A 25,960-nucleotide genomic window follows, 5' to 3' on the forward strand; every position below is an offset into this window, starting at 1 on the left:
GTGGGTGGGTGTGGTAGAGCGGGAATAGGGAGGCAGCTGAGGATGGGGAGGGAAGAAAGGGAGGGGCAAGCGGCCCCTCCCTGGGGCCAGCTCCCCCGCTGACCCCAGTAGGCACCCCCACACTCTGGAACCCACCAGGGCAAGGGGGCCCAGGCCCATCCGGACCGGGGCCCGCAGCAGCAGCACCGCCCAGCCCCACAGAGTCCGGGGCAGCCCACCCGACTCCACCCCAGAGAAAACTGCACCCACCCCATCATCCAATCCAATGCTGAACGTAAGTATTACCACTCCGTTTTATTATTGTTTTTGTGCTTTTTCAAACATAATAAATAGATCCTCTTCGCTCCTCTCCGCACTCTGAGTGGAAATGAGCAGTATTACTGTTGTGTGTGTTATGGGAAAATACTTTCCCCATATGACAGGAATATTCTGGGACAGGGTTCTGGGACAAAAACATCCGAGTGAAAACACTGAACGTGATCGTTTATATGTTGAAATCCAAGCTCATTGTTTTGTCCTAGGCTCAACCCTGCCTGGCAGGTTGCGTTCAGGGCACAAATACTCACATCGGCGCTTTGAATTGTGGGTAAGACATGTCTGCGCCCTGTCTTGTTTCCTGAAAGCACCTTGCTTACAGTGAACATCTGAATTATCCAAAGGTTTTCTGGCTGTAAACCGGCTTGATTCCAACACGCTGTGAACATGTCGGAAAATCCTCAGAAGAAGAGCACCTCTGGAAATGGGCTGACAAAAGCGGTGATTGCTGAAATGCTGTTGCAGAACTTCGAGAGGTTGCCTGACATTGATCAGAAAGTCTTCAGCTACGGACCCTTGTATCTGGGGGGAAACGCCGGACTTGCGGGACTCATATCCAACAGCTTGTATCGCAGAGCTCTGAACGTCAGACAGGCGCCCATCACCTCCAGCCTGCCCATGGCCGTGCTGCCCTTCCTGACAACATGCGCCCTGTACAGCGCAACCGTGTCCAACCCGCTCCTGTCCGGTGACCTCAACTGTCCCATGTGCTCCATAATACGAGGTGCAGTTGTTGGTGTGATCGGTGGTGGGGTGTACCCCATCCTCCTGGCGTTACCTATGAATATTGGCCTTGCTTCTAGGTACAGTACAGCTCCGATGCCAGAGAAGGGCAATATGATCCGCTACTGTGTGGAGATCTCCAGACCGGTCTTGAGGAGGATGAGGGCAGTTTTAGTCCTCCAAGCCTTCTTCGGCACCTACCTGGGATCCAGGCACTATGAGACATATACCAAACTGGCCGCGATAACATTTGGCCCAGGTGGAGAAGAACTCAAAGACTAAATGCACTGAACTATAAATAAACACATTCATTTGCAATGATCTTGATCACTGTTTTACATGGTATATCCCAATGCCTGAGATTGTCATCGTGGAAATAAATGTATTTGACGTATCTGTTCTGAAATCTTTTCTGGTTCGCCAAGAATAGATAAATTGTTATGTTTGCACTACCCAATATATGTTCTTTAAAATTAGAGCTGAACCAGTTGAGTAGCTATTTAATTACTTAATTACGTGTGCAGATTTTCTATATGTCTCTCTTATTACACTTGAAAACATTGAGCTTTGTACGGCTCTGAGATGTTCTAATGATTCTACATTTAAACCACAAGACTAGTGGTGATCTGATAAACTCTGGTGGCACCATTTCTGGTTTACTACATTCTGGGCTTTCTATATTAGGTTCTATAAACCAGTGAATCAATGACGTAGTAGCGTATCTGTCTCACAACCCACCACAAAAAACAGGTTATTGCCTGTAACATGACAAATGTGACCTTGACCTAGAGTACAGTTTGGCTGAAGACTGATCGTGTGTAAATTTTATTAAATTGTGACCAATAGTGTAGAAGCATTGCTTGTGAGTCGTGGACAGACGGTTGCCTTGTCATGGCATAAGAATGGCACAAGTTCATCAATCCACTGACAAGAATGGCTAAAAATAAGTTTGCATATTAGCAGATACTTGTTAATCTATGACAGGCCATTATCAGCTTAGCGATGTATTATTCATGCTCACTTTCCTATTTTTAGTGGGTAGATACTGCTGCTCCATGAGTTTACAAAGTCAACTGTTACAGCCATGTTATGAGTGAATAGTACCCCTGTTTCTCTTTGAGATACCTTAACCACTAACATGCATATGCACGCAGTTAATAGAAAAATGTGATTTTCCTCTTAGACTAAATAAATCTGAAAGCCAAAATACACATTTTATCATTTTTAGTCACAGGAGTTCACCATTTAAAGTATGCAGTTCTCTTCCTTGTCAAACTAAACATTGACGTGTGGCTGCCTCAGAAATTTAGTAACGCAAAATGTAATTTTAAGTTTCATTTGAGGGTGAAATCTTGTAGGACATTTAGATTCTCAAGGCATTTAAGGTGCTTATTATAAACCAGAGCTAACTTTAATGGAGGCACAAAGCTTGAGCTGTGGAGCAAACATAATCACAGATAAACATCAACTGCAAACAGACACCAGACCAAGCATGGTTTAGTTTTATTAAAGGCTTTAAAGGAACATGTCACAAATTTTGCAGTTACAGCCAAGAAGACTGAATGTGTTCCACCCATTTAACGGCACACTGCGATGCATGTGCAAGCAAAAATAAAATAAAATAAAAATGCAAAACTGGAGCAGACAGTCCAGTCACACCATTTAAAAAAAAAAAAAGAAAACCCTAAAAAGTAATAGCAGATCTGATGACACCTAGACGATTGTCGTTGAAAGCACATATTCAGCACAGTCATCATTTAAAAAAAACAAAAACGTGTTTACCATGAGTGGCTGATTTGACATCGCATCTCAAGCTCGCTGGAATAAATTATCTGAGGAATGGGTTGCAGTGAAAGGAAGTTTATTGATGACAAATGAAGTGGGAGAATCAAAGTCAGACTGTTATAGAGAGGGAAAGGTGCTTCTTTAGAGAAAACACTGACATCAATTAATAAAAAGAAACCGATTTAGACCATTTACTAAAAAAAAAAAAAAAAGCTTATTGTGTAATAGTCCCTCCCTCCCTCTCCCCTCCCCATACCCCCTCCCGCAAAATGGCTCTTGAATCACAGAACAAAAAATGAAGCCAAAAAAGGTGACAATCCCACAAAACGATTCAACAACACGTTTCAAGTCAAAGGAACCTGAATTGTTATGACAACCAGTGAATTGTATGGCACAAGTTTCCCTCTTTACTTTATATCAAGACAGAAGACCTCCTTTCATTATCGTCCTTCCACAAAATGTAACAAAGCATCCTCACCACAAAGTCTGTGTTGCAGTCTTCACAAGGTGGATACTCTAATGCCCCTTTAAGAACACCTGTCGTAGCATGCCGTTGGACTTCCTAACCAATAAAGGAACATTACAATAAAAATTATACATCTGTCAGCACAGAAATCTCCATAAATATATATCAGACAACTGAACATCAGTCAGAGAAAACTTCCTGTAGAGCAGAAAGATGAGGGGTAAATGTCACCTGTACACAATCTACACCTGGCCTGGCTCCACATGCAGCGACCAATTACTGTAGTTTTCTTGTGTAGTTGATGGCACAACACATTTAAAAGAAGTAAACACTTTTAAAACAAGTTGATCATCCCCACACGACACCTTCCCCAAAATGAAAAAGAATAAATAAAAATAAAAAATAGAGATGAACCATAAACAGGTTTCTCCGATCGACAGCGTGTAGCACAATACAGAGACGATATGAACAAACGCGTGATCGCACACAGTCAGAGGATATTTCGCAAAATGCTCAAGGCATGTTGTCTTCCATCTTCTCTGAAAACACACAGATGCCATTTCTTCAGTAAACCTATAAAACTTGACAGTTGAAATGGGCTAGCCAGCGCCCGTCACATTATTTTCGTGTTTCATTACAGTACATTACAAGTAAAGGAAAAAAAGAAGAACGTCAAATTTAAATACCTAGACAAGGCTTTGTAGCAAAGGGGAAGAGGGAAGAGAGAAGGAGGTGGGAGGAGCAAATACAAAAAAACCCCACAAACAGCATTAATAGGAATTCTTGTTTTAGAAAGTGGTTTTCCCTGTAACTGTACTCTCTAAAGTAGTAAACATCTTCACAGAGTAAACACACATCACACATGGAGAAGCATTGTCGCTCTCCAATATACTGTACCTCATCACCAACCTCCTGCAAACTGCAAAGGGATTTTGCTTCATAGCTTAATATAGTCACTTCACTTTTTAAAAAAAATTTTTTTTGTTTTTTTACACACTCCATGATGAATCCTGTTCATCGTGTTTCTCCCTTTTTTTCTTCATAGAAAAACATCAAAGTACCAGTTAGGTTCCTTCACAGTTCAGTTTAGTGCAAAGAGTCCACACGCTCCCTTGTTGGTGGCAGGTGAGCTGCCTTCGCTGCCTCATGTCTTTGCCAGGACGTTGGACCTGAAGGGAGCAAAGAGGTGAAAGGTTAATTAAGTAAAGCAGGTCTATTTAGACTTAAGCAGTTCCCATTTAATGTGTTCTCACCTGAGTGCTTTCCATCTGTCCTTCTCTACCTGATTCTCTGGACTCTCACTCTCATAGGAAGCAAGATAGAGCCCTAGGAATAATGAGAACAGATACATTTAAAAAAAAAAAAGACACTGTGTGTCTTCAGGAATTTCAGAAAAGTCCAAAAGAGCTAAAACTACAATCTGTCTAAATTGATAAATTAGATGGCAGTTATTTGCAAACCTTTGCTTCCAACTAGGTAATCTATAGAACTGCCTTGCAATCAAAAGTGGCCTTCCAGAGATTGAAGGTGTTGTACGCTCAACCTCTGGGCAACCAGTTGGTCGCTGCAATTACTTGCAATCAATTTCCATCTGCAACAGTCACATGGAGGTTGCCGTCTTATTTTTAATGGAGTTTGGCTGAGACATTAAAGAGTCTGCAGCTGTGAAGATGTTGGACACCGATGCTTTGAGCTAAACGGTAATGTCACCGTTGTAACGCTTGCCGATTACTATTAAAACAAATTACAGCCGAGGGTGATGAGAATGTTATTAGTTTTTAGTAATTAGGAAAAATGAATAATTTGACCCGACAGTGGCACTAAATGGAAAGTAAGCGGATTAGTCAAGTTATTCAAATTTGGCCTGAGGACAACTTGAAAATACAAGGCAACAAAGACTGTAAGATGTTCAGATCTTTCTGGAACAAAACAGTAGAGGCATCAAGCGAACTGGACTGTAAATGAAAACTATGTGACAGGTTCTCACCGTCCTCGCTGAAGATGGGAGCAGTGTGGAGGTAGTGTAGGATGGCCCTATCCTCCTCAAATGGACACTCTACTTGTTTCCATGTCATGAACTCGCCAACTTGCCTCGCCAACTCGACAAATTTCTAAATAAATAAATAAGCGAGTAACCATTTAATGGTTTAGGATGAGGTTAACGATGGAGGAGAGGCAGGGTTAGGAAACAGCCTCACCTCAAAGTTGACGTGGCCGTTGGGCAGCCGATTGGCACATCCTTCATTCAGGAAATAAATGTCCTTTATCAGCAGACTGAAGAAAGGAATCACAATCTGAGGAGAGAAAATGGGCAGGAAGGCAAAGTAAATAGTAAATACTGAACTGCAGCCAGCAGGTTTTTGGAGGAAATCAGTCAATGTGTTGCTGAGCCCCACCCTTTCTCTGTTACTGTTGGCAGTCTGAGAGCGGTGGGCGGCCCCCCTCAGGGCAGTCCTGTAGTTGTAAAAGTTTCCAGTCGGATCCATCTGATGCTGTCAAGAGTAAATGGCAACAAGCAAAAACGCCGTCAGCATCTAATTTTTACTGTCTTTTACTTCTTAGACAGTGAATAGCTGTGTTTACCTCAAGAATGAAGAACTTGGCAGTCTTAGCTTTGCTCCAAGTCTTCTTCAGCCGGGACACAGGACTCATGTTCATCCCAGCTGAGAAAGAAAATGTATATATATATATTTTTAACTATGAACACAAGATGGGAATCAATGCTCAGGGATTGTAAAATGAACAACTCACAAATAATTGCCATGAGGGAGTTGAAGTTTCCAATGTTGAAACACTCCCTGGCCACATCAATGAAGAACTCGATCACCTGGGCCCTCTGTTTCTTCTTCGCTGGCTGCAGCAGTGAGACAAAACACAAAACAAAACCCCCCCCCCCAAATTTTTTTTTTTAAAATTCTGACTTAATTTTTCATAGAGAATTTATCTCTACATATACAGATACAGGCAGAAATTTTGTCTGTGCAAGTGCAGTAACACAAAATGTCCATTAAGGGGCAGTAATGCCCTGTAAAAACTAAACCTTTATCTCCTGTCCACTTACTTAGGGGAATAAATTACTACTATGGTAGAATTCAGTTGAAAGTACTATTAAATAAAGAGAATCTATAAACTAAAAACATGCATATATGCTACAATGGTCACCCAGATATGTCCTGTAGTTACTGACATTTCCAGGTTTTCCCCATTCAGTCTGAAGTAGATCCCTGAGAGGTGTTTATAATCTTGTTCTGTTCCCAGTGTGCTTCCTAGTCTTTCTAATGTTTTGGAGGCTTCAATATGGCTGAAACTGAGTTGTGTTTTCCACTCACCATGCAGATCTCTGTCGCAACCAGGTAGCAAAGTCTGTTGAACCACCTCACGTAGGCTTCCAGGTTGGAGGTTTTTTTCTTCTGGTCACTGAAGCACGGCTGCTTAATAAGATGCGCGCGCGCACACACATACACACATACACACCACAAGTGAGTGCTACAATCGGGAATTCCACTATTAATTAGCTTCCCGTCTACAAGCTTGACCCCCTGTGTGAGCGCAAATAACAAAGACGGTGATCTTGGAGCAGAAATAACAGAACCAATTTAGAGCACAAAAAAAAGGAGAGAAAGGAGAAACTGAGTGAAGACAGGTTAAAGTGATGATAACTGAAAATGAAAGGAAATCAGTGAATGAGTGACAGCGATGGAACGGAGAGTGGAAGCATTCAGCGGTCATACATAGAGGGCACAGAAAGCACACTGTGTGTGCTTGCTGTAGTTTGCCATTTGTGACATTTACGCTCACTGACATTTGTTTGGATACGTACAAAATAACAATTTTAACCATAATGCAAAAATAAACAAATGCTGTGGTCTGACAGTAGACTGTAAGATCATAAAAATGGATCTAGTCTTTGGTTCTAAATGTGAAGCTAATGATAATAATAGTAACAGTGACATTTTTTTAATAACAGCTTGTTTTTAAATAATCTGTGTTGCAGTCTTTACAAACTTCATCAGGAATTTGCGGCGATGTGTCAACCAAAGAAAATCAAAGGCATTTGACCACTTTGCAGCCAAAGCAAAGTGAGCAGGTCCTACTGTAAACAAACATTATTCAACTTTGGGGCAAGTGATTGAAGGGACTACCAGTGAGGAATATAACAGAGTAGTAAATACATAGAACGTTACCTAGGCAACCAATGCCCACTAGTGACCAGCTGTTATCTCCAAAGAAATATGAGACGAGTGATTTGCTTCCTGTTTGGATGCACCTTTATTGTTACCATAGTGGAACATGGCTTTGTACCATTTTGAAGAGAGCAAGATGGTGATGGTCAAATGCGGGACTCAAGTCCACAAATGAACGGATGCCATCTTCTATTTACAGTCTACAGCATTGACCTAAGTACAGACTCTGGCAAGCTTAGTGCAAAATTAGTTTTCTGATTAAATAGGACAGTGTATTAAAAAAAAGTTCACCTGTGTTCCATCTAGAGGGTCTTTCTGAACAAAAGCTTGGACAAACTCCTCCGGTCCGATACGACTCAAATGTTCCTGGAAAATACAAACACACAGTCATGAATCACTCATCCCTGCAGGACAATACATTCACTCTCATTCTTTTCCTAGACACGCCCCAACCATAACAATTACTAACCATAACAAATCTGACCTGAACTTTAAAACAACCTCAACATCGTACCAAGTCTTTCCTTGACAGCGGCAGCATATTTATGTTCCCACGACATGAGCATTAGAAGTCCACTCGCATACACCGACGGGGGTAGCCCCATTAATAATTCTTTCATTTCAGTAATGGAAGGCAATCAATATGGACGAGTAATGACTGACTGAGGTGACTCACTGGAATCAGATTTCCTCACAGTGACACTTGAGACAATATTCACCTCTATTAAAAGACAGCTGTGCAGTCACATACATGGGCAAATCAAAATGAGTCATTAGCACCATCTCAACTGGTGACGCAACCCAAAACCAAAGCAGCGCTGCACACAAGTGTGCACACAGTGGCATAAAGCACAGCTGTGTAGTTCTTTAAATAAGTATCAACATGTTGCTAAAACATACAATAATATCCAGGCTGTGTGGTTGCTGCATGCCTCTCTATCTGCCCATCTCTGTTTCCTTTTGTATGCGTGCGTGTGAACGCATGTGAAGCTGTCAGGTCACATATATCCACTGCAGTTTTCCTCCCTTTTGTTTGAGGCCCCGGGCGCATCACTGACTTCAGGGGTGATGTCACCGCTCAGACAAGGGTACAAGCTTACTCAGACACTCTCACATGCACAGACAGAAACACAACCACCCCGAGATACACGTGTCCACATGAAGACACACATGAGCAGACTGAAGGCACCGAGCATGCAATGTGAGGGACAGTGTACGGATCCTTTGTTCATGTGGGTTTCATCTCCTCATTCCCTTTGTTCTGCTGTCTGTGAAGGAAGTTAGCGCTGTAATAGCTGACAAGTAAGGTCAGGTTATCAAACACATGGCGTCAAAATCCAGCGAGTTATTTTGATGATTTATGTTCATCATCAATTCGTTCACTGCATTTCCATTGTTCTGTTAAAATCTTTATCACCCTCCAGTTCCCTCTCTCTTGATGTGATTTAATGTTTATGACCTTGACATGGGTGGACTTGATCTCCACCCATGCTTCACCATCCTCCGCCTTCATCTCTCCGCTGACATCCTTTCTACTTCTCCTCGTCCGCCCTCGTTATCATCTCTTACCCCTGACCTCTTTCTAACCCGCATCCCGCTCTCTCTTCCCCTCCCCCCCTCCTCTTCCTTACCAGCTCCACGTGGGTGAGCTGTTGTGCCAGCGTGTAGGGGTCGTTGCAGATGGAGAGTATGTCCTTCTGGATGGGCGGAGGCTTGGTCTTGAAGGCCACCAGCTTGTCAGAGGAGGCGTTGAGGGAGACCTTGACAATGCTCTCTTCCCCCTGGCTCATCAGGGACAGCCTCTGGCTAAGTTTCTGCAGCACCTGGTTCAGGGTTTTCCAGTATGCCTTGAGAGAAGAGGAGAGCGACATGTTAAACATGTTATTGTGAGTTTCAGCAGTGCAAGCAGAGGTGTGCTGTGTGCCCTGCCTGGGAATGTTTGTTTTGGTGTTCCTCGCTCGACACGAGGGCTTCAAAGAGGACGTGAGGTCAGTCTGTTTCACAAGTGACCCAGAGCCACACCTCCCACATGTATGCACACACACCCGTAGTGCAGACAGCCAGCTTTAAATAGCAGCACATTCATCACCACCTGTCTTTCCTGCTTCCTTTCTATCCTCCCTACATTTCTCACTATGGTTCCACTCCCATACCTTTTCTTCGGCTCTCTGCGCCCTTGCATCCCAACCCTCTCCCCTTTTTCTCCATCCGTGTCCTTCCCTCTATTTTCCCCTCAAGACTGCAGATAGAGCCACTCCTCTAATATCCTTCCTTCCTCCCTCATGTAATGTAAGATTGTATAACAGTTAGGCTGTATGTGTTCACCCTACACTGACTCCCTCATCAACAGCCGCAGTGACAATAATTAAATCTAGCTCCCCATCAGACTATTTTTCACTGCAGATGCTTTTTATCCAGTGTTTTCTGTCCAGTTTTATTGGTTAATCTATCCTGTTTGAAAATTTACAGCCTTTCAAAACTGGAAAAAAAAATCTTAGGACATATTAAGTGAAGATGATTGGACTTGTTGGACATAATACCTCATCACATGGAGCTATCCTGTGGATGATGTCTTTGAGGTGTCCGACCATCTTTTCATCCCTGAAATCGGACGGGAATGTCTCTGTCCATTCTGTCAGCAGCTGCAGGATCTTGGGGCCAAACTTGCGAACTTTTGCCTGTTTTTAACGACGTGAGAAAGATTTACAACTGGCTTTATAACATAGCAAACAAAAATACCTGCATAGAGTGAAGGGAAAAACAGCGGTTATTAAGATGCTTACATGCAGCAGATAAGTACGCCTGAATGCTTTTCATACGCCGGAATATGTATTTATGTGTGGTGCAGTGCTGACCGTATCGAGTGGGCTCTGATCCAGCTGCTGCTGTTTGATGCACATCTCACACACCCTGGCCAGCAGCTCCGGAGGAGGAATGAACAGACGAGCGCTCAGCAAGAAGGTAAACACATAGGCTTTCTGTCAAAGGACGTAAAAAGACATTCGCTAAGACACTCTCGCCACATCAATAAACACCACTGCAGCTTACTGTCATTAAAAGAAGCAGAGGAGCACTTGAAACATAGACATGTGGTTAATAATCTAATCGGCAGCACTATAAAGTGAAATGGACTCTGAGGCTAATGGGAACATGATGAGCAGCAGTGACTGTAGCACATTTCATTTTACCTCGGGGTAGTAATCGGCAGTGGGCACCAGGTTCTGGATCAGGGTGTCCAGGGAGGCAGAAGTGATGGGCGGCCCATCGGAGAGGCAAGCCCCAGGCCCCGGCCCCGGGCCTTCCTGTGGGGCCTCCTCCTCCCCAGGCTCAGCACAGGCCAGATGAGGGCTGAAGCCACTGGGAGTGGTAAACATGGTGCCTGAGCACGCAGTCTGGGGCATTCCTGACTAGAATATAAACACAAACACACCAAATGAATGAAGTAGAGAGATGAAATTGGGATTTAGAAAAGTCATTCGTTTCATTTTCATAAAGGTCTCTGGTACAGCCATGTAAACAAGACAGTTTGTTTGTGTAATTCAAGGTTTGCACCATTTAATCTCATGTGTACATTCAAGGACACAGAAACACAAGCCCCGCCCTCTTACTTTCCAGTCCATCTCCAGGTCATCGCCTCTTCAGCGCTAGGTAACCAGTACAGCCGGTTTCTGCTGGTGCATCAGGCAGAAATGTTGCCACAAAAAACAGATTAAAATCTGTCTATACTGTGAAACGCTGAGAGATTCACCTGGCCCTGCGAAGCTTAATCATCATTACATAAACCAGTTTGCTTGTTTCCACTCACTCCAGTTGACCTGCTGGACCCAAACATTTTCTCTGTCTCTTTTAGATCCTCTGTCCATCCTCGTGATGTATCGCTTTCACTCTTATTTTCCAGTGCAAAGACTCTTATTTCCCCTCACTTGATGAGCGCCTGTCAATGGCAGATGATACAGAATACCTCTCCTAAACAACAAGCCCCGCCTACCACGCTGACAAGCCAGAGGTGAGAATGAAAACAGGTCACACAGTCACTGTGGAGGCTGATCATGTTGTCTCCACCACTGAAATGAATCCCTTTGCCTTTGTAAGGCTCTGGCTTACACATTTTAAAAATTCAACAGGCTCTTCCCCTCAGTGGACCAACACTGCAGCTCTAGTGGAAAGGAACGCTTAATGTGGTGTAAGCTAGAGCAGTGATACCATAATGTCACTCGCAGTACAAAAGAGCTCGTCTTCATCACCCAGCTTAAAAAAAGGCAGCCGTTAATAGTTAATTACATTTTATAGTTTCATCCAACTCTTCTGTGGGAGTAGCTCCTGTGCTCTCTGACAGCGACTAAAATGACCCGTAGCACCACATCCAACTCGAATACCTGCAGTCTCAAAGTTGCTTTGGTTTTACAAAAGATCTCTGCCTGCAGGACTCACAATAAAAGCAAAAAACCTGCACGCTGACACTGAAACCTCAAGCACAACAACATACCATACCAAACACTCTTCCTGTTGTCTATTGTCAGCTTGGCCTAAATATGCACCTGAACACATAGTAAAGTGTGTATGTATATGTGCGTACACATACATACACACACACACAACAGTACTAACATAAAAGAAGTCCTTCGTAAACTGAATGAAAGACGGCATGTTCGTCCATATTAGTGATCGTCCTAAGACAGTGAAGGAAATGTCTTCGGCCATACTTTCATCCTCTGCTGACCTCTACAAGCCGCCCCGATAAATGAGTATCGTGGGTCCCCCTGGGTTGAAAGGCCAAACGCACGGTGCCATGCACAAATGCACAAATGTTTCAAGTTCCCTGTGTGAGTGGATCGGCTTTCCTTTGTCCTCCTTGTTCCCCTACATTTGGGCACTTACTTATGCACTTGTGCACACCTAGGCACAAACACACACAGACAGGCTCACAAAAGGCTGGGGGATGGGGAGTTCTGAGAAGCGTTTTACACCCAAAGCCACATTTCTTTTAATATATGTTGTGGTTAGAAAAGGCCGACATCTCGTCTGCGTATCAGTGGAGTGATCTTGGCTCTATGTGCAATCGGGGGTGTGTGTAACCAACCAAAACACTGTCCATCTGATTCAGACAAATCAGCCTAAATACTAAAGCTCTATAAATAACAGTGGGTGAAAAAACAGAGTTTAAAATTGTAGAGTTAGAGATTAAAGAGGATGAATGAATATTGTTTAAAAATGCTAAAAAAAAATTGCCTTAAATTACATTTGACTTGTTTTTCACTCATAAAAGTTACTGGCTCTGTCTAGAAAAGACCGGGATGTCCTTGCAGTGACATCCCGCAGATTGGATTATAACATTGAGCCACAGAGAACAGGATAAAGGACTAAAGTACACGAGTGAAGCTTTATGGTTACTAAAGAAAACTTCCTTTATGTTAAGACTGACAGGAGGACAATATCTGCTTAGTTCAAGGTGACTAAATCTCACACAACTCTCTATGTCTCTGTGTTTGTATTTCTACATGTATAGCAGTGTCTGCGAGTTCTATACTACGTGCTCACACTGTCAATGATTCCCCATATCGCATGTGATAATCTCCCATCTCCGTATTTCTCCCCACTGCTTCCTCCTCAGCCTCCCGCTCCTCCCTCCAGCACTTCTCAGGCTCTGAGTCATTATTTCATCACAGCTCCTCATGTCTGTCAGTCGATACCTCACAGTTTCAGTCAGTCAGGTGGCTCATCTGCCAATGTGTACATTTTTTAAATGGACAAGCCGAAAGCAAAGTCTTTTCTGCGACAGTGAAAGTAACCCAAAAGGACTTTAGGGTTGAGGTAGTGATGTGTGAGTTCGAAGTAGTAGTGAAACCTGCAGGGGTGCAACTTTAAGTACTGACATAAAAGTGAAAGACAGACTATGTAACTTTTATGGCCAATTTAACTAAAAGAGACAACCGAGGAAAAGTAGGGCTTGCAGTGAAACAGCAGCAAGAGCAGAGACTGACTCAATAACGTCAGTAAGAGCAACAAATAATGAGGTTCGCTTTACATTAGCCAACAACCGGCACCGTCAGCTGTTTGTCACCTCATGCCATCCCAGTTAAACTTCCTCTAAAATGCCTTCCTGCTTGGAAACTCCAAGGGAAGACCACCTTACCTAACACAAAGTCTTATGACTAACAAACTGAAATACTTCCTTTAAAATGTCACTTCCCCCCCCCAAAGCCATATTGCTTACACCGCTTTTTCTACAGTGTGAAGAAGTCATCCACAGCTGTACTCTGTGTATAACTTGTTTTCACAGCTCCTGCTACACTCAACCCCCTCTGCGCCTGTCACACTTTGTCAGCGCTGCATGAAAAAACACAATGAGAAACATGTAGCTAAGAACAGGTGAGTGTAGTGATGTGTGCTTTAATCCCCCCCCCCCCCCCCCCCCTTGAGATCTACGGTAGCCTTGCACTCAGTCTAGACAGCTGGGGGGTGTCATTGTTCTGTGCCCTTGCAGCCTGTGTGCATGTAGTTGTGTGATTTGGTTAGGCTGCTATCGTTGTCATCAGGAGATCTGCCTCCTTTGTTCCATTATGATTAACAGAGTGGCACGGTCTGCGGCCACACAATCTTCGACAACACCTCGGCTGTCAAGCAGCGCATGTGTTGATGAATCAAACGCATTCCTCACATAACCAGCCAGTTTAGCTGTCAAACTGCTTCTTTGTTGTTAATCCGCTGCCTTCCTACAACACTCTGTAAAACCCGTTTCACTAAAAACAAACAAAAAAAGAAGAGAACAGTCACACCTACTGTTCTTGTGTCTTCCTGCTTAGGTGAGTGGTGACAAAACTGTGCAAATATGTTCTTTCACAGAGGGGTTGATGGACGAGCAGCATCAGAGACCGGCCTACGTTCAGACTGAGGAGGGTTCTTCAAGAGAAAAAACAAGAGAAAAATCTGTGCCATCAGTGGGTCAAGGGTCAAATGAGAAGCGGTGGGGTTATTTGATGGGGCAGAAGCAGCTTTGAGGTCCCTCTGCTTACTTATATTAGGGCAAACACTACCTCTGCTGCTTATGATTATTAGTCATCACCCAAGCAAGACAAGGAACTTGTCTATAGGTCAACACCCACACGCATATTAAAATAAACAGTCTGGATCTTTTGACACTTAAATAAAAGCGGGATGCTCAACTATACAAACACATCGACGTCTGAGCAAAAATTTATCTTTTCCTTTCAATACAGAAACAAATCTTAACACTTTTCAATATTTTCCTCTGACGTTAGCTAACTGATTGTACAAAGTCCTAAGCAACATTTTTATCTCAGCCTAACAATATTCTTCCAGACACTTGAATATGTTCCAGGTAAGTGTTTTCAAAGCTGATTTCATGTCCTTGACCAGTGGCGATTCTACAGGCTGTTGTGGCCCAAGGCTAAAATTCACAGGGGGCCCCCCCCTCACGATTATGTGATAATTTTAAATATGTCCAGAGCGCAACACGCTAAGCAAACAAAAGAAATAACTTGATGCTAGTGTCTCTCCTCTAAATCTGAGGCTAGATTAACATTATTCCTTCTGTACCATTACATTTAAACATTTTCACTCCAAAAAGGAGAGCTTTTCTTCATTTTCACTGATTATCTTTCATCGTTACCAATAGGCTTGCTTAAACAGTATAATTCATGCCAGATACAAGTGAGTGGAGTCAGGTGAGGACCTATTATGGCATTGCTGTAGTTTAAAGTGTTTTGGCTCTCTAGGGCATCCCACTGGCTTGGAGGGCAGAGCAGTTATCTGGTGGCAAGTTGTGCCTCTATCTGCTACGGCAAATACAAAAATGTCATTATGTTTAGCATATTTTTAGTAAAACCAACCCTTCACCATGTGATCCAGCCGCCAAACCCTTTTTTGCAGTTTTACACTGATACATATTATTCTTAAGCCGTTGAACTGTTTGCACACGCAGCCTTTGCAAAAGAATTCTAAGAAACTTTCCCACGCTTTATTTTCAACTTTTTATTCTATCCTTTTACTACTTGGTACTAGTTTCAAAGTTGAATTTAAGTGGTTTGCACCTCATTGCATTTTATTTTTAGTTACATTTCATGCAGCATTCAAATTGCAGTTAAGCACATCTTTGATTTTTGGGCCCCTTATATCTATAACACACTGCACCGATACTGAGAAATGTGACGAAGAAAGACGGAAATGATTACATGATATAAAGCTATTCTTAGACAAGCGGCACATCATCTGAAAGCAAGCACATCAAGTATCCGGCATGGGTGCTACAGCAACGTTTTGTTTTGCTTCTGTCATTGCTTCGTGGTTTCAGAGATCACAGCTGAAGGAAAGTCGAATGAATATATAACAAAAAGTGCTTCCCCTTTTTCGCTCAAGATGCTGATACCAATCCAAATGAAGTTTGCAAACAGTCTTGGCTCTATCAGTGCCAATCTCATCCTCTGCAGGCTTCCTCCTCACCAACTAATTTCGGACCCACATGTTAACTCCTTTAACACAGAAAGCTTCAACACTTCATCTATTTTGGGATAGTGCTCTAAAAAAGCAGATACTTGCGTATTTTTGGGACTGACACTGTTTTGTGCTCCTCCGAGTATTAAAGCTCTGGCCTGAATTTTCTACCAAATTCTTTGAAAGCTGAAATGATGAGTATTCTCAGGATGGCACAGGCTTAAAAGTGAGTAAACACCTCTTTGTCATGCAGCCTCTCACTTCCCTTCCCCTTGCACATGTCCCCTATTTTACTCCCCTCCTCCTTTATCTCCCGCTCCACGCCCCAGATTCTAATGCTCCCAGTCGGGACGCCTGTACAGATGGCCCTGCAGCAGCCTGCTCTCCCAGTGGGAGCTCCTGGCATGGGAGGCTTTTTTGGCCCGCTGCCTCTGCCATCATCCCCAGTCGCTACAGGAGTCCAAGAATAAGTGTACTGGCGTCCAGGCCGAATGTCGAGGTACACAGACTGAGCCAAACTGGCTGCTGAGCTGCACAGCAACCTCCTGGCACAGCTGACAATAGAGAGACCGCAAAATACCACACATGTCACTACACACGCTGCAACAAAACCAGACCAGCGCACTATTGTTGGGTAATGGTGGGTGTGCATATTTGAGGAGCTGAACACAATCGAGTACATTGTATCTTAAGAAAACATATCCATGCACACTTGCACCCACGTAGCGGCCAAGCTCAGGATCGAGTTACAGTGAAGGCATTCAGGTTATACACCCATTCATCTGTCTTTTTTTTCCTTTGATAAAAGCCTGACTGGGATTGAAAAAAAAAATAAAATAAAAATCACAGTCAGGGCTCAACAGGAACACACTCCCCAAAGCCCTTTCAGTGGAATTCCCCTTAAGTGTCTAAGTGGAGTGACACTAATATTCTGGCACCTGTTCCACACCCACCATCAGTCCCACTGACGCTTACTGGGAAATCTCTTTAATGAAAACAGCTTGTGCGTGTGTTCTCATCCTCATTCCTGAGCGAGTTCGGACACAGCTGCTTCCACGCAAGTGTTGGAGTTTCTGTTTGCGTACGTGCTCACAAGAGTCCGAGACAGTCAACGTCCATCCAAGTCCAAGTGAAGTCATTCACTCACTATGAAAACAACGATCCGTCTTACTGTCCTCCAAGAAGTGCTGCTAAACCTATAGCACGAGAAGAACTGCAGACAACTGATCTCTAAAGTCAAACTGTCACCTTTGTAAAATTTACATTTAGATGGAATCAAGTTCATCACTGCAAAAAAAACATTAACTGTGAGGGGTGAAAAAAAAAACCCAAAACCCTCCAAATTTAAAGGTTGAGCACCATTATCACAGACTCCACTTTCAAACCACTTCACGCGTGCACGAAGCGCACTTCTGGATCCATCTCCCTGGTTTGTTGAAGATAAAAATAGTGTATTAAAATAAGCTAAATGTCTCTGACATGATGGGCCCGGTCAATCTATCATATTATGTAGAGATAATTGGAGTTGAGCACAGATTGGCTCTTAGTGAGCACATAGCACATGGCTGAGTTGTGAGTGCCCTAAATCTGTCACTCACAACGGTCACAATGCCTTAAAAAACAGCCATGTGTTAGTCATAATATGTCAATTTGCAGCCACCATTCATGCAATGTACTTTTGCGGAGAATCAGACAAGAGTGATTTTGTCTCTGTCCTCCACAGGCACAATTTCGCCTCAAGTGCTACTTATGAGAAATTACCAGCTCACCAAGTAAATGGAAGGAAATAGCACAGAAAACCAGCGCAGGGCGATTGAAAGCATCCAGACAGAAAATCTGAATTAAACAATGCCAATGCGCAGCAACCTAAATAGGCCGCTAAGCACGTTTTAAAATTAGTCTGCCAGTGGAAACACCCACTCAGCATTGTATTACTCTCAATCAAACCTGCACAATAACCACCGTGAGGTAATGAGCGAAATAGTAACAGATGCAAATCTAATAAGCACACCTTGATAATTTCATCACGGCCGTCGCCTTTGCCGTTTAAGTACATCTATCAGCTCATTACAACCAGTACAGGCAGAGGCTGCACTGTGTATCACTGCTGATGTATGATGATCTCAAAGCGTACTAATTAGCATTTGGTGATTTCACGGGGGTGGTCTGTTCACCGCTCATGCTTCATGTATTTTGATATGGTTACACACGGGCAACACCAAAATACAAGACTCATTAATTCACAGTTAGTTTCATTTTTGCTATTTGCACCCAACATTTCATATCTCTGTATGTCATTTTGCATCTTAACGGACTCTCAGGCAGAACTGAATCACACACCGTGCACAAATAAATCACTTTGCAGTCACACCTTCTGCTTTCTCTTTTCATTGTTACGGGCGGTTCTACAAATTACACTATACAAACACTGGGGGCGGCTTTGGCTCAGTTTGTAGAGCAGGCTGTCCACTAATCACAGAGTGCTGGCAGCTCAATCCCTGGCCTCTCCATGTGTCAAAGTGTCCTTGGGCAAGACACTGAACCCCAAATGTTTCTCTATGGCAGGAAAACACCTTGCACAGCAGATTCAATTGTGTGCGAATCCATAACTGAAAAAAAGAAAGAAGAAAAAGAACAACACACACACACACACACACACACACAAACAAACACCGTAAAGCACTAAGTAGAATAGCTATAGGCCAAAAGATTCTATATCTACCACTGTATGCCAGCACAGCAGTCTGAGCTGGAAAGATTAGTGGAATTTCCCTCAGGCAACATATTTTGAACCGTGCATTAAAGCCACGGTTTCTAGCTTTTCTCTTTACTACCCTCTTCAGGTGCACTGTAGTGCTCAACTGTTATCAAAGCACAATGTGCTTGGTAGGGCTGCGCCATATCATGTCGTCCAGGATAATAGCTGCATCTCATATTGTGATATCATTGCCATAGCAACGCTTTGCATTTATGTTCCCTTGTGCAAAACAATGAGAGACTCTCATGTCTGAGAGTGAGAGGCGCGTGTAAGCCAATTTAGTACCTACAAGCTACCTCAGCAACCCTCAAACACAGCACTTTTTAAAATATGCAAGAAAATCTTTACTGCTAAAGGATGAAACAACAAGAGTGTTTTATCGTTTGAGGCCCAAAAAAACCCCCCCAAAACAAAACAAAACCCCCACAACATCTAGTAAAACCAGACTGCAAAGCAAGAAATGCTAGAAGCTGTTCATGTGGAACTCAAACCCAAAGAAATGACTCCATCGAGCACCAAACTACAGGACTAATATTATCAGTACCAATACAGACATCGCAAATTTTCAACACATTTCAGTGACCATCAATTCACTCAATTACTCTCCACAATAAATAATTAACACAAAATAAGAAACATTTCAGCTTTTCGTGCATTTTGAAACTGTTTTTTTTTTTTTGGGTTGACATCATTGTTTAAATAATAATAATAATGCATACTTTGATCCCCGTGGGGAAATTACTGCCCGGGGAGCAGTGTGTAGGGACGGTACCTTGTTCAGGGGTATCGCAGGGTAGCCGTTCAGTGGATTCGAACCCCCGACCTTCCGATCATGGGGCGACCATGTTACCTACTGAGCTATCCCTGCCCCAAATGTGCTATAGGCTATAAATAAACTGGCTATAAATAAACTGAAACCAGGTATCGATATTATTATATTATAGTATCGATCCTATACCAATACCAACATAGGTATCAATACTATCGACATTTGGGTCGATGTGCCCACCTTTACTCCATATAACAGGAAGAGTAAATGGTGAATGGAAAGTACTGAGCTGAAAAAGCTCAACCCAAGCTACGAGACTGCAGGTAGAAAATATTTATCAGTAGGTTTAGTTATTGTCAAACTGAAATGTTGAGCAGCTATTTTATACATTTACTGAAATTTTGAAATATTGCTGCAGTCTCTAATTTAGGATAGAGTTCATCAATGACAGTAGGTCACTGGAACAAAAGGATAGAAACTTATAGTTATAAATAGGGATGGGTACCGGGTTCTGTCATAAACGGTAGTAACCAGACCGAAAAGCAGCGCACATTTCGGTGCTTTGTTTTTCCTGAGCTGTGACACACTTTAGATTCTAGCCAATCATTTTACGTTTCCGAGGATAGTAGGCGGGTCCAGGTATGTACGTTCTTTTCGAGCAGAGCTACAGATTAAAAATGCCCAAGGCGAAGCGGTCAAAAGTCTGGCACTTCACAGCAAAATATGCAAACTTAGCCGCCTGCAACAAGTGCTTTAAGCTGATACTATGATACTGTCAAAGGAGGAAACACCTTGAATCCGATGAAACACCTGGCGACGCATAGTGTTTTTTTATAAGCCGAGAAATGCGCCGTATTTGATAGCTTGCTGCGAGACCTCACACCGTGCACATCTACTGCGGGTGTGGTGCCTGTTATCGGACCCGGAGTTAGCAACATCCCCCAAAAACCCGAAGATTAGAGTCCTGGCCCCTAGCCCTGCCAGTGTAGCAGAAATGATGAGGATATTGATGCAGCAGCAGCCGTTCTTCTCTGCGTGAGTAGCTTAATGTTGTTCGTGTGTAATTTACGTTGAGTATGCTAACCACGTTATTACATTAATGCATGTAAGGTGAACTAGCAAACATCATCATAGCTACATGCGGCTGTCTTCTTGTTTGATGGCAGATACTCCCTTCACCCTGGCCAAAAAGCCTAAAACGACCAAAGAAAAAGTGGAAAATAGTTATACATGAGAGGTTTTTGGACAAAGTTTGTGTTTTTTCCATTGTTTAAGCACTGCTTCCAGCCAAGAGGGATGCCATATATTCCCCATAGCTGCAGAAAAGGCTAACATTGTTATCTTTTTACAAAAAACCAGCTGAACATGAGAGGTTTTTGGACCGATTTTGTGTTCTCCATTCTTTAAGCACCGGTTTGAGCACCGGCAGTTTCAAAAGTACCGGTTTGGCACCGGTATCGGATAAAACCTAAACGATACCCATCCCTAGTTATAAATGCTGCTGCCTTCAAGATGCAAGCATAAATAACACATATCAATATCAGACAGTACTTATAAGAACACACACACTCTTGATTTAATAGCAAAGCTTAATGTGAGCTTTATCTGAATTTTGCGACACACCTGCCACCTCTTAGGTGAGCAGAAGCTTGGCGGTCACCGCTTTTTGCCTTAGATCCTATATCTGATGGAGCAATCACCGTGCTCACTGTTTATCGAACACAACAGGCATCTAATCATATCTCATTGCTTTTTTGACCCTGTCGAATCCTCTATGATTGACCATCAATACTGTCCTTATGACAGCATGAAGGCCATGTAGAGGCAGCTAATACAGCTCAGAGCGTTTCCATGGAGTCAAGGCTCCTGTTGGGAGGTAATTAGATGCCTGTTGTATCTCCACTGTGACACAACCCCCCTTCTCGCACCCCTTTATTCCATCGAAATCCTGTGTTTGTCCTCGCGCTCACTCTCTGGTGACAGAGCGGGCAGTTCTGAGTGACTCCACATGTGAACTCCATCTGCCACGAGCTGTCAACACGATCAGTCTCATCACCTCAGAGTCAGCGGCAGGGCTGCTGCGTCGCCAAAGGACATCCCAAGAGCTGTCAGGTACACAGGCCGTCATAATGTAATGTCCCTTTGTCAGTTGAGTACGTCCTGACTATGTAAGGTGTGGAAAAAACAAACATTCGAATTCTTGACACTACACCACTAGCAATGTGAAATGGGGGAGATTTGCAAACACTTAGCAAGAACATTGTGTGAGTGTTAGTCAAAGTAGCAGTGAAAATAACCGGCTGTGTTTCATCTTTCTACAGTGCCTGTTTTTTTGGACCATCATAACTCGTTTCATAATTTTTTGTATAATATGAACATAACAAACTTAGTAATACAATTAATTTAAATTCATCTTGGCTTAAGATGAAAAAAGGTTAAAGAAAAGATTTTAACTGATTGATCATCCAGCCATCCATGCAAGTGCTACAGGAGCACGCAGCCAATCCCACTGTAAATAACTCAGCACCCATTTAATAAAAAATGAATACATGAAGAAGTCTGAGTATTTTATTACTGCTTAAGTATTGGCAGTCAGATGGAGCAGGTTTCTGTTTGCATTGCTCCATCACAGGACAGTAGTGGAATTCCATCATACCAGTATAGTACAGCACTTCACACAGGCACACACACAAATCCCCTTCCCCCACACAAACACAGCCATAAACCTTGCGGTGGTGATAAAGCTGTCATTGCTACCAGACTAACAGCGACTGCGTTTACCTCCCCATTGACCTGCTACCAGAGAAACCCTGCTTTTCCCTTTGCTGTCTCTCTCTACACCTATACACAGACCTCACTGTCTGAGAATTTGTCTCTTTCAGTCTCACATTAGACCAAACGATGCCCTCATTAGCAGCACACCTGTTATCCTCTGCAGGCTCGGCCTGAATTGGAGGGAACACAAGCTTTAATCTATGTAACCGGTGACTTCTGCCAGACCCCTGCTCCAGTGACATATCTCTACATCTCCACCATGTAATGCACAACAAGGGCAAGCTCTCAGTTCAATTTAAATAAATAAATAAATAAATAAATAAATAAAAACACATTCTGGCTGAGGGCAGCAGGCCTATATATGGGCAAAGCAGAGACAAGGTCAGCTGCATTGGTAAACCCACAGAGGAGATGGAACAAAGAGCTGAGTGAAGGCCCTGATGACAGAGAGCAAAGGCAAAGGGTGTAAATGATGCTGCGGGACTAAAAATCATAATTCACCCTTTATCCAAAATGGATGACATGCTAGACGGCAGAGAAGCAATGAACTGAAGCACTGGTTCAGCAAACATGGCACACAAACGCAAACAGTGCCAGTGAGGGTGAAAGTGAGGAAAACACGTTTCAGTGGGACTGAGTGATAAACAGAGGAAGGGCAAAGCAGAGTATGTGACAAAAGAGAGGAGACAGAGTCTGCTGGTGCCTCCTGAAAGTCCACACAGAGAAGGTATGGTCACAAAATCTCCCCCCTCACCCCCTAGATTATGGTGTTTCCCTCCTACTGGGGGACTAGGAGATGCAGTCTGGCTGCTGAGACTTGGATGAGAGACACATCAAAGTGTGGTGCTGAATTGCAAAACTGGCTCACCCACCTGACTGGTTAGTCGACAGAACCGGTTTTACTCTCATCCCCTTTTGCATTGAGTTGCTGAGAGACCGACAACAAACCCTTCTGGTTTGTACTTGGTTAGCTGTGCGAGCTGCTGCATCATCCCTTGGGTGTCAAGTCTACTTACCACCTACTGGATGCTCATTTTCCTTTCCCCTTTCATTCCAAGGAGAACAGAGTAAATGTCAACAGTGCCGCCACCACCACACCCGTTTACTCCCTCTCCTACACCCGTCCCTCCAAGGCACTTTTTAAGGTTGTATTTTGTCTGAGAATAATCAGCAGCAAGTTTACACAGTTAATAACTGCATGTTAACTAAACCCAGTCCATCAGCACACAGTGACATTTTTCACTTATGAGCGGATGCTGTCTTTGTTTCCAATACCACATTATCACCTGCCCGCACGCATTCTCGCTCATGAACGTGTCAAAGACAGAAGACGCAGTGACAGCGCTCTATTAAAATAGAAAAAGATAGAGCCGGATCCTTTCACGCCTTTAAACAGACGAGCACGCCGCTGACTCACGGCACACATCTGCGATGTTTCCATCGTAGTAAAGTGATGCTGCCGTACCTCTACAGCGATAAGGGATCGTGATGTCATCGCTGCCTCTAGTTGAACTTCTTATTATGACGACACAGTGTCCTCGTAGGCAATCTGTCCGATTACAACGCGCGCGCGCACACACACATATATACACACACACCTACCCGTACGCACAATAGCCCACACGCTGGCGCGAGCGCAGGCTGTGGGCGTGAGCGCAATTTCAATATTTCAGAGTGATAATATTGTAATTGTTGCCACTCACCAGCACTACACTTTGATCCTCATCTTTGATCCGACTTGTATCCGATGTCAAATCGATATAAGCTCCGGTGCCGGTTATTCCCAAATTAATCAGGGTTTAGAAGCAGCTGGGCATCAGCTGGGAGAAGTGAAGCCGGACTCCAGAGGCACACCGCCTGGTTGCAGTTAAGTACAGTGTTTACAGTTGCTTGTTAAATGTCCCGCACAGGCTCGTACCGGTGTGCAGCGGACACAAACGCAAGGTTGGGCCGTTAAAAAGAGCGTCCCTGAAGGCGTGGCGACTGTCCTGTCCTGCGCCACGGAGACTCGGCGGACTGCACAGTTACATCCACACGTCCTCAGAGCGAGTGATCAGCCAGAGAGGAGAGTAACTCCTACTACTCACCGGTCAGGCAGCGTATAATATGGCTTCCGTGTTCGACTCTTTCAAAATAAGATGATCCACGAGTACTGCGGGAATTCTCGAGAAGCCCGAATAATAAGAAGGGTTAAAAGCCACATGTTCATCGAGTAAAGTTAGTTAGCAATAATGATTCAGGGCGCGTTTAAAATGTCATTTAAGTCAAAGTTGAAAGTCAAACACAAAATAAAGGCTCTATGAGGATCCTGTATTTTGTGATGCTCTAGCCCCCCCAGCTTTGGCGCATATTAATCAATCAATCAATCAAATAAACATTGAATCATATCTAAAAAGTCACTTTTACACGCATGTGCATCTGTAACAGCGTTGAACTTTGTCTTGCCAGCATTTCTCATCGTATTAAGCTTTTATTTTGCAGGCAGAAATAATTTCCGGTGGTTGTTTCTAGTAGGGACCTGGATACTGTCGTGGGCAAGCAGTGATACTCTCTCTCTGTCTTCTTGTCCATCCTCCGTCTCCACACACACACACACACACACACACACACACACACACACACACACACACACACACACACACACACACACAGAGGTCTTTTCGGTTTCTGCTACTCATTCTCATACCAAAGCACAATAAATCGCAGCAGTGTTTCACCTATTTAAACACAATGCGAAAACCCCCAGACTTTCCAATTAAATTAATTGGGACGTATTCAGCAGGGTTGTGAAAATAACAATGTTTTCCTCTGGAGCTTTGAGTCCATGGCTATATTAATTTTACAACCAATATAAGAAGAACAAGAAAGTTAAACAAACTGTCAAAATTCCTTTAATAGTTGTCTGCATGAATCACGTTTTCCATCTCCAATCACAACCAATTTACAAGAAGCAAGGAGCACTTTTAATTTGTAATCCTGAGGCGTCTGTTTTACCACTGACAGCCTGAGTGATGCCCGCTAACCATGACCCCAGATTGAAAGGGTCACCTCTGAATGTGGAAATGAGGCTCTAACATTCAGAGTCGGGCTGTATTTCCATTAAAATCTGATTGACTTAATACCAGTATGTGAATTTAAAAACAACAATGGGATGTTCAAAACATCTTTATTGAGTGAAGATGAGATAAGATGTGAGGTCTTGCTTTTTTTTAAAAAAAATTCTGGGTTCTTTTTTCTCCAAAGTTAAGCTGTATTGTATTGGAGGGGAGTAATTAATTTGAAGGGAAGTGTTGGAGAGAGGGAAGGGGAGAGATGGACAGAGTGGGAGATAATTAAGTGGATGAAATGCAGAGTGGTAAAGGTCCTTGTCGTGTCGTGAGGGGCTGTGTGCGAGATGCTGCCCCTGGAGCTTTGATGCCTGCTGCTGTGGCTTCTGGATGAAGGAAAAATTGGGTCTGACATTGCAGCAAAGGACAGAGATAAATCTCTCTCTCTGCTATATATACGCACACACAAATACGCGAAGCAGGTGCACAGGGTCTTGTTGTGAGAGGTGGGAATTAATCTGCACATGTGCATGCTATTTCACACGTCCACAGACATCTGTTTTTGTCATTTGTACAAGAGACTGCTCTGACCTTTATTTAGTCATCCATTCTATTGATTTCTGTAACATTTTGCTTACAATGCAACCGAGATTGAGAATGAAGGGCCATCACTCAAAAGAAGTCAGA

The 25,960-nt window shown here is 43.3% G+C and overlaps 2 protein-coding genes across 5 annotated transcripts; one reads left to right on the forward strand and one right to left on the reverse strand.

Annotated features, from left to right (window-relative positions):
- The first annotated feature begins 302 nt into the window (after window positions 1-302).
- On the forward strand, window positions 303-1,432 carry tmem126a (transmembrane protein 126A). Its single transcript, XM_080900437.1, has one exon. The coding sequence runs from the start codon at window positions 703-705 to the stop codon at window positions 1,318-1,320; it is 618 nt and encodes a 205-aa protein (XP_080756563.1). The 5' UTR covers window positions 303-702; the 3' UTR covers window positions 1,321-1,432.
- Window positions 1,433-2,529: 1,097 nt separating this feature from the next.
- Window positions 2,530-24,270, reverse strand: LOC308408720 (ras-GEF domain-containing family member 1C-like). 4 transcript variants are annotated; one of them, XM_080901117.1, is made up of 15 exons: window positions 23,930-24,270; window positions 14,254-14,373; window positions 10,662-10,880; window positions 10,329-10,451; window positions 10,014-10,151; window positions 9,105-9,320; window positions 7,765-7,839; window positions 6,619-6,717; window positions 6,041-6,143; window positions 5,873-5,952; window positions 5,686-5,781; window positions 5,488-5,583; window positions 5,277-5,400; window positions 4,543-4,615; window positions 2,530-4,458 (listed from the first exon to the last, which is right to left on the reverse strand). In XM_080901117.1, exons 3-15 carry the CDS (start codon window positions 10,872-10,874, stop codon window positions 4,434-4,436), a joined length of 1,461 nt encoding a protein of 486 aa, XP_080757243.1. In that variant the 5' UTR covers window positions 10,875-10,880; window positions 14,254-14,373; window positions 23,930-24,270; the 3' UTR covers window positions 2,530-4,433. The 4 variants fall into 4 exon arrangements, with proteins under 4 accessions (XP_080757243.1, XP_080757244.1, XP_080757242.1 ...); XM_080901118.1 differs by having other exon boundaries at window positions 14,250-14,373; XM_080901116.1 differs by lacking the exon at window positions 14,254-14,373.
- Window positions 24,271-25,960: the final 1,690 nt, after the last annotated feature.

The sequence above is a fragment of the Rhamphochromis sp. 'chilingali' genome (assembly GCF_963969265.1).
Source record: "Rhamphochromis sp. 'chilingali' genome assembly, chromosome: 13".
Taxonomy (NCBI): Eukaryota; Metazoa; Chordata; class Actinopteri; order Cichliformes; family Cichlidae; genus Rhamphochromis; species Rhamphochromis sp. 'chilingali'.

Excerpts from the sequence above, each read along its gene's own strand:
- LOC308408720 (XM_080901115.1), bottom strand. Across the intron at positions 10,152-10,328 it reads ATCAGAGCCCACTCGATACG|GCAAAAGTTCGCAAGTTTGG; the intron begins GTCAGCACTGCA and ends CGTTAAAAACAG. Across the intron at positions 7,840-9,104 it reads AGCTCACCCACGTGGAGCTG|GAACATTTGAGTCGTATCGG; the intron begins GTAAGGAAGAGG and ends TGTATTTTCCAG.
- tmem126a (XM_080900437.1), top strand. The coding sequence starts at position 703 with ATGTCGGAAAATCCTCAGAAGAAGAGCACCTCTGGAAATGGGCTGACA.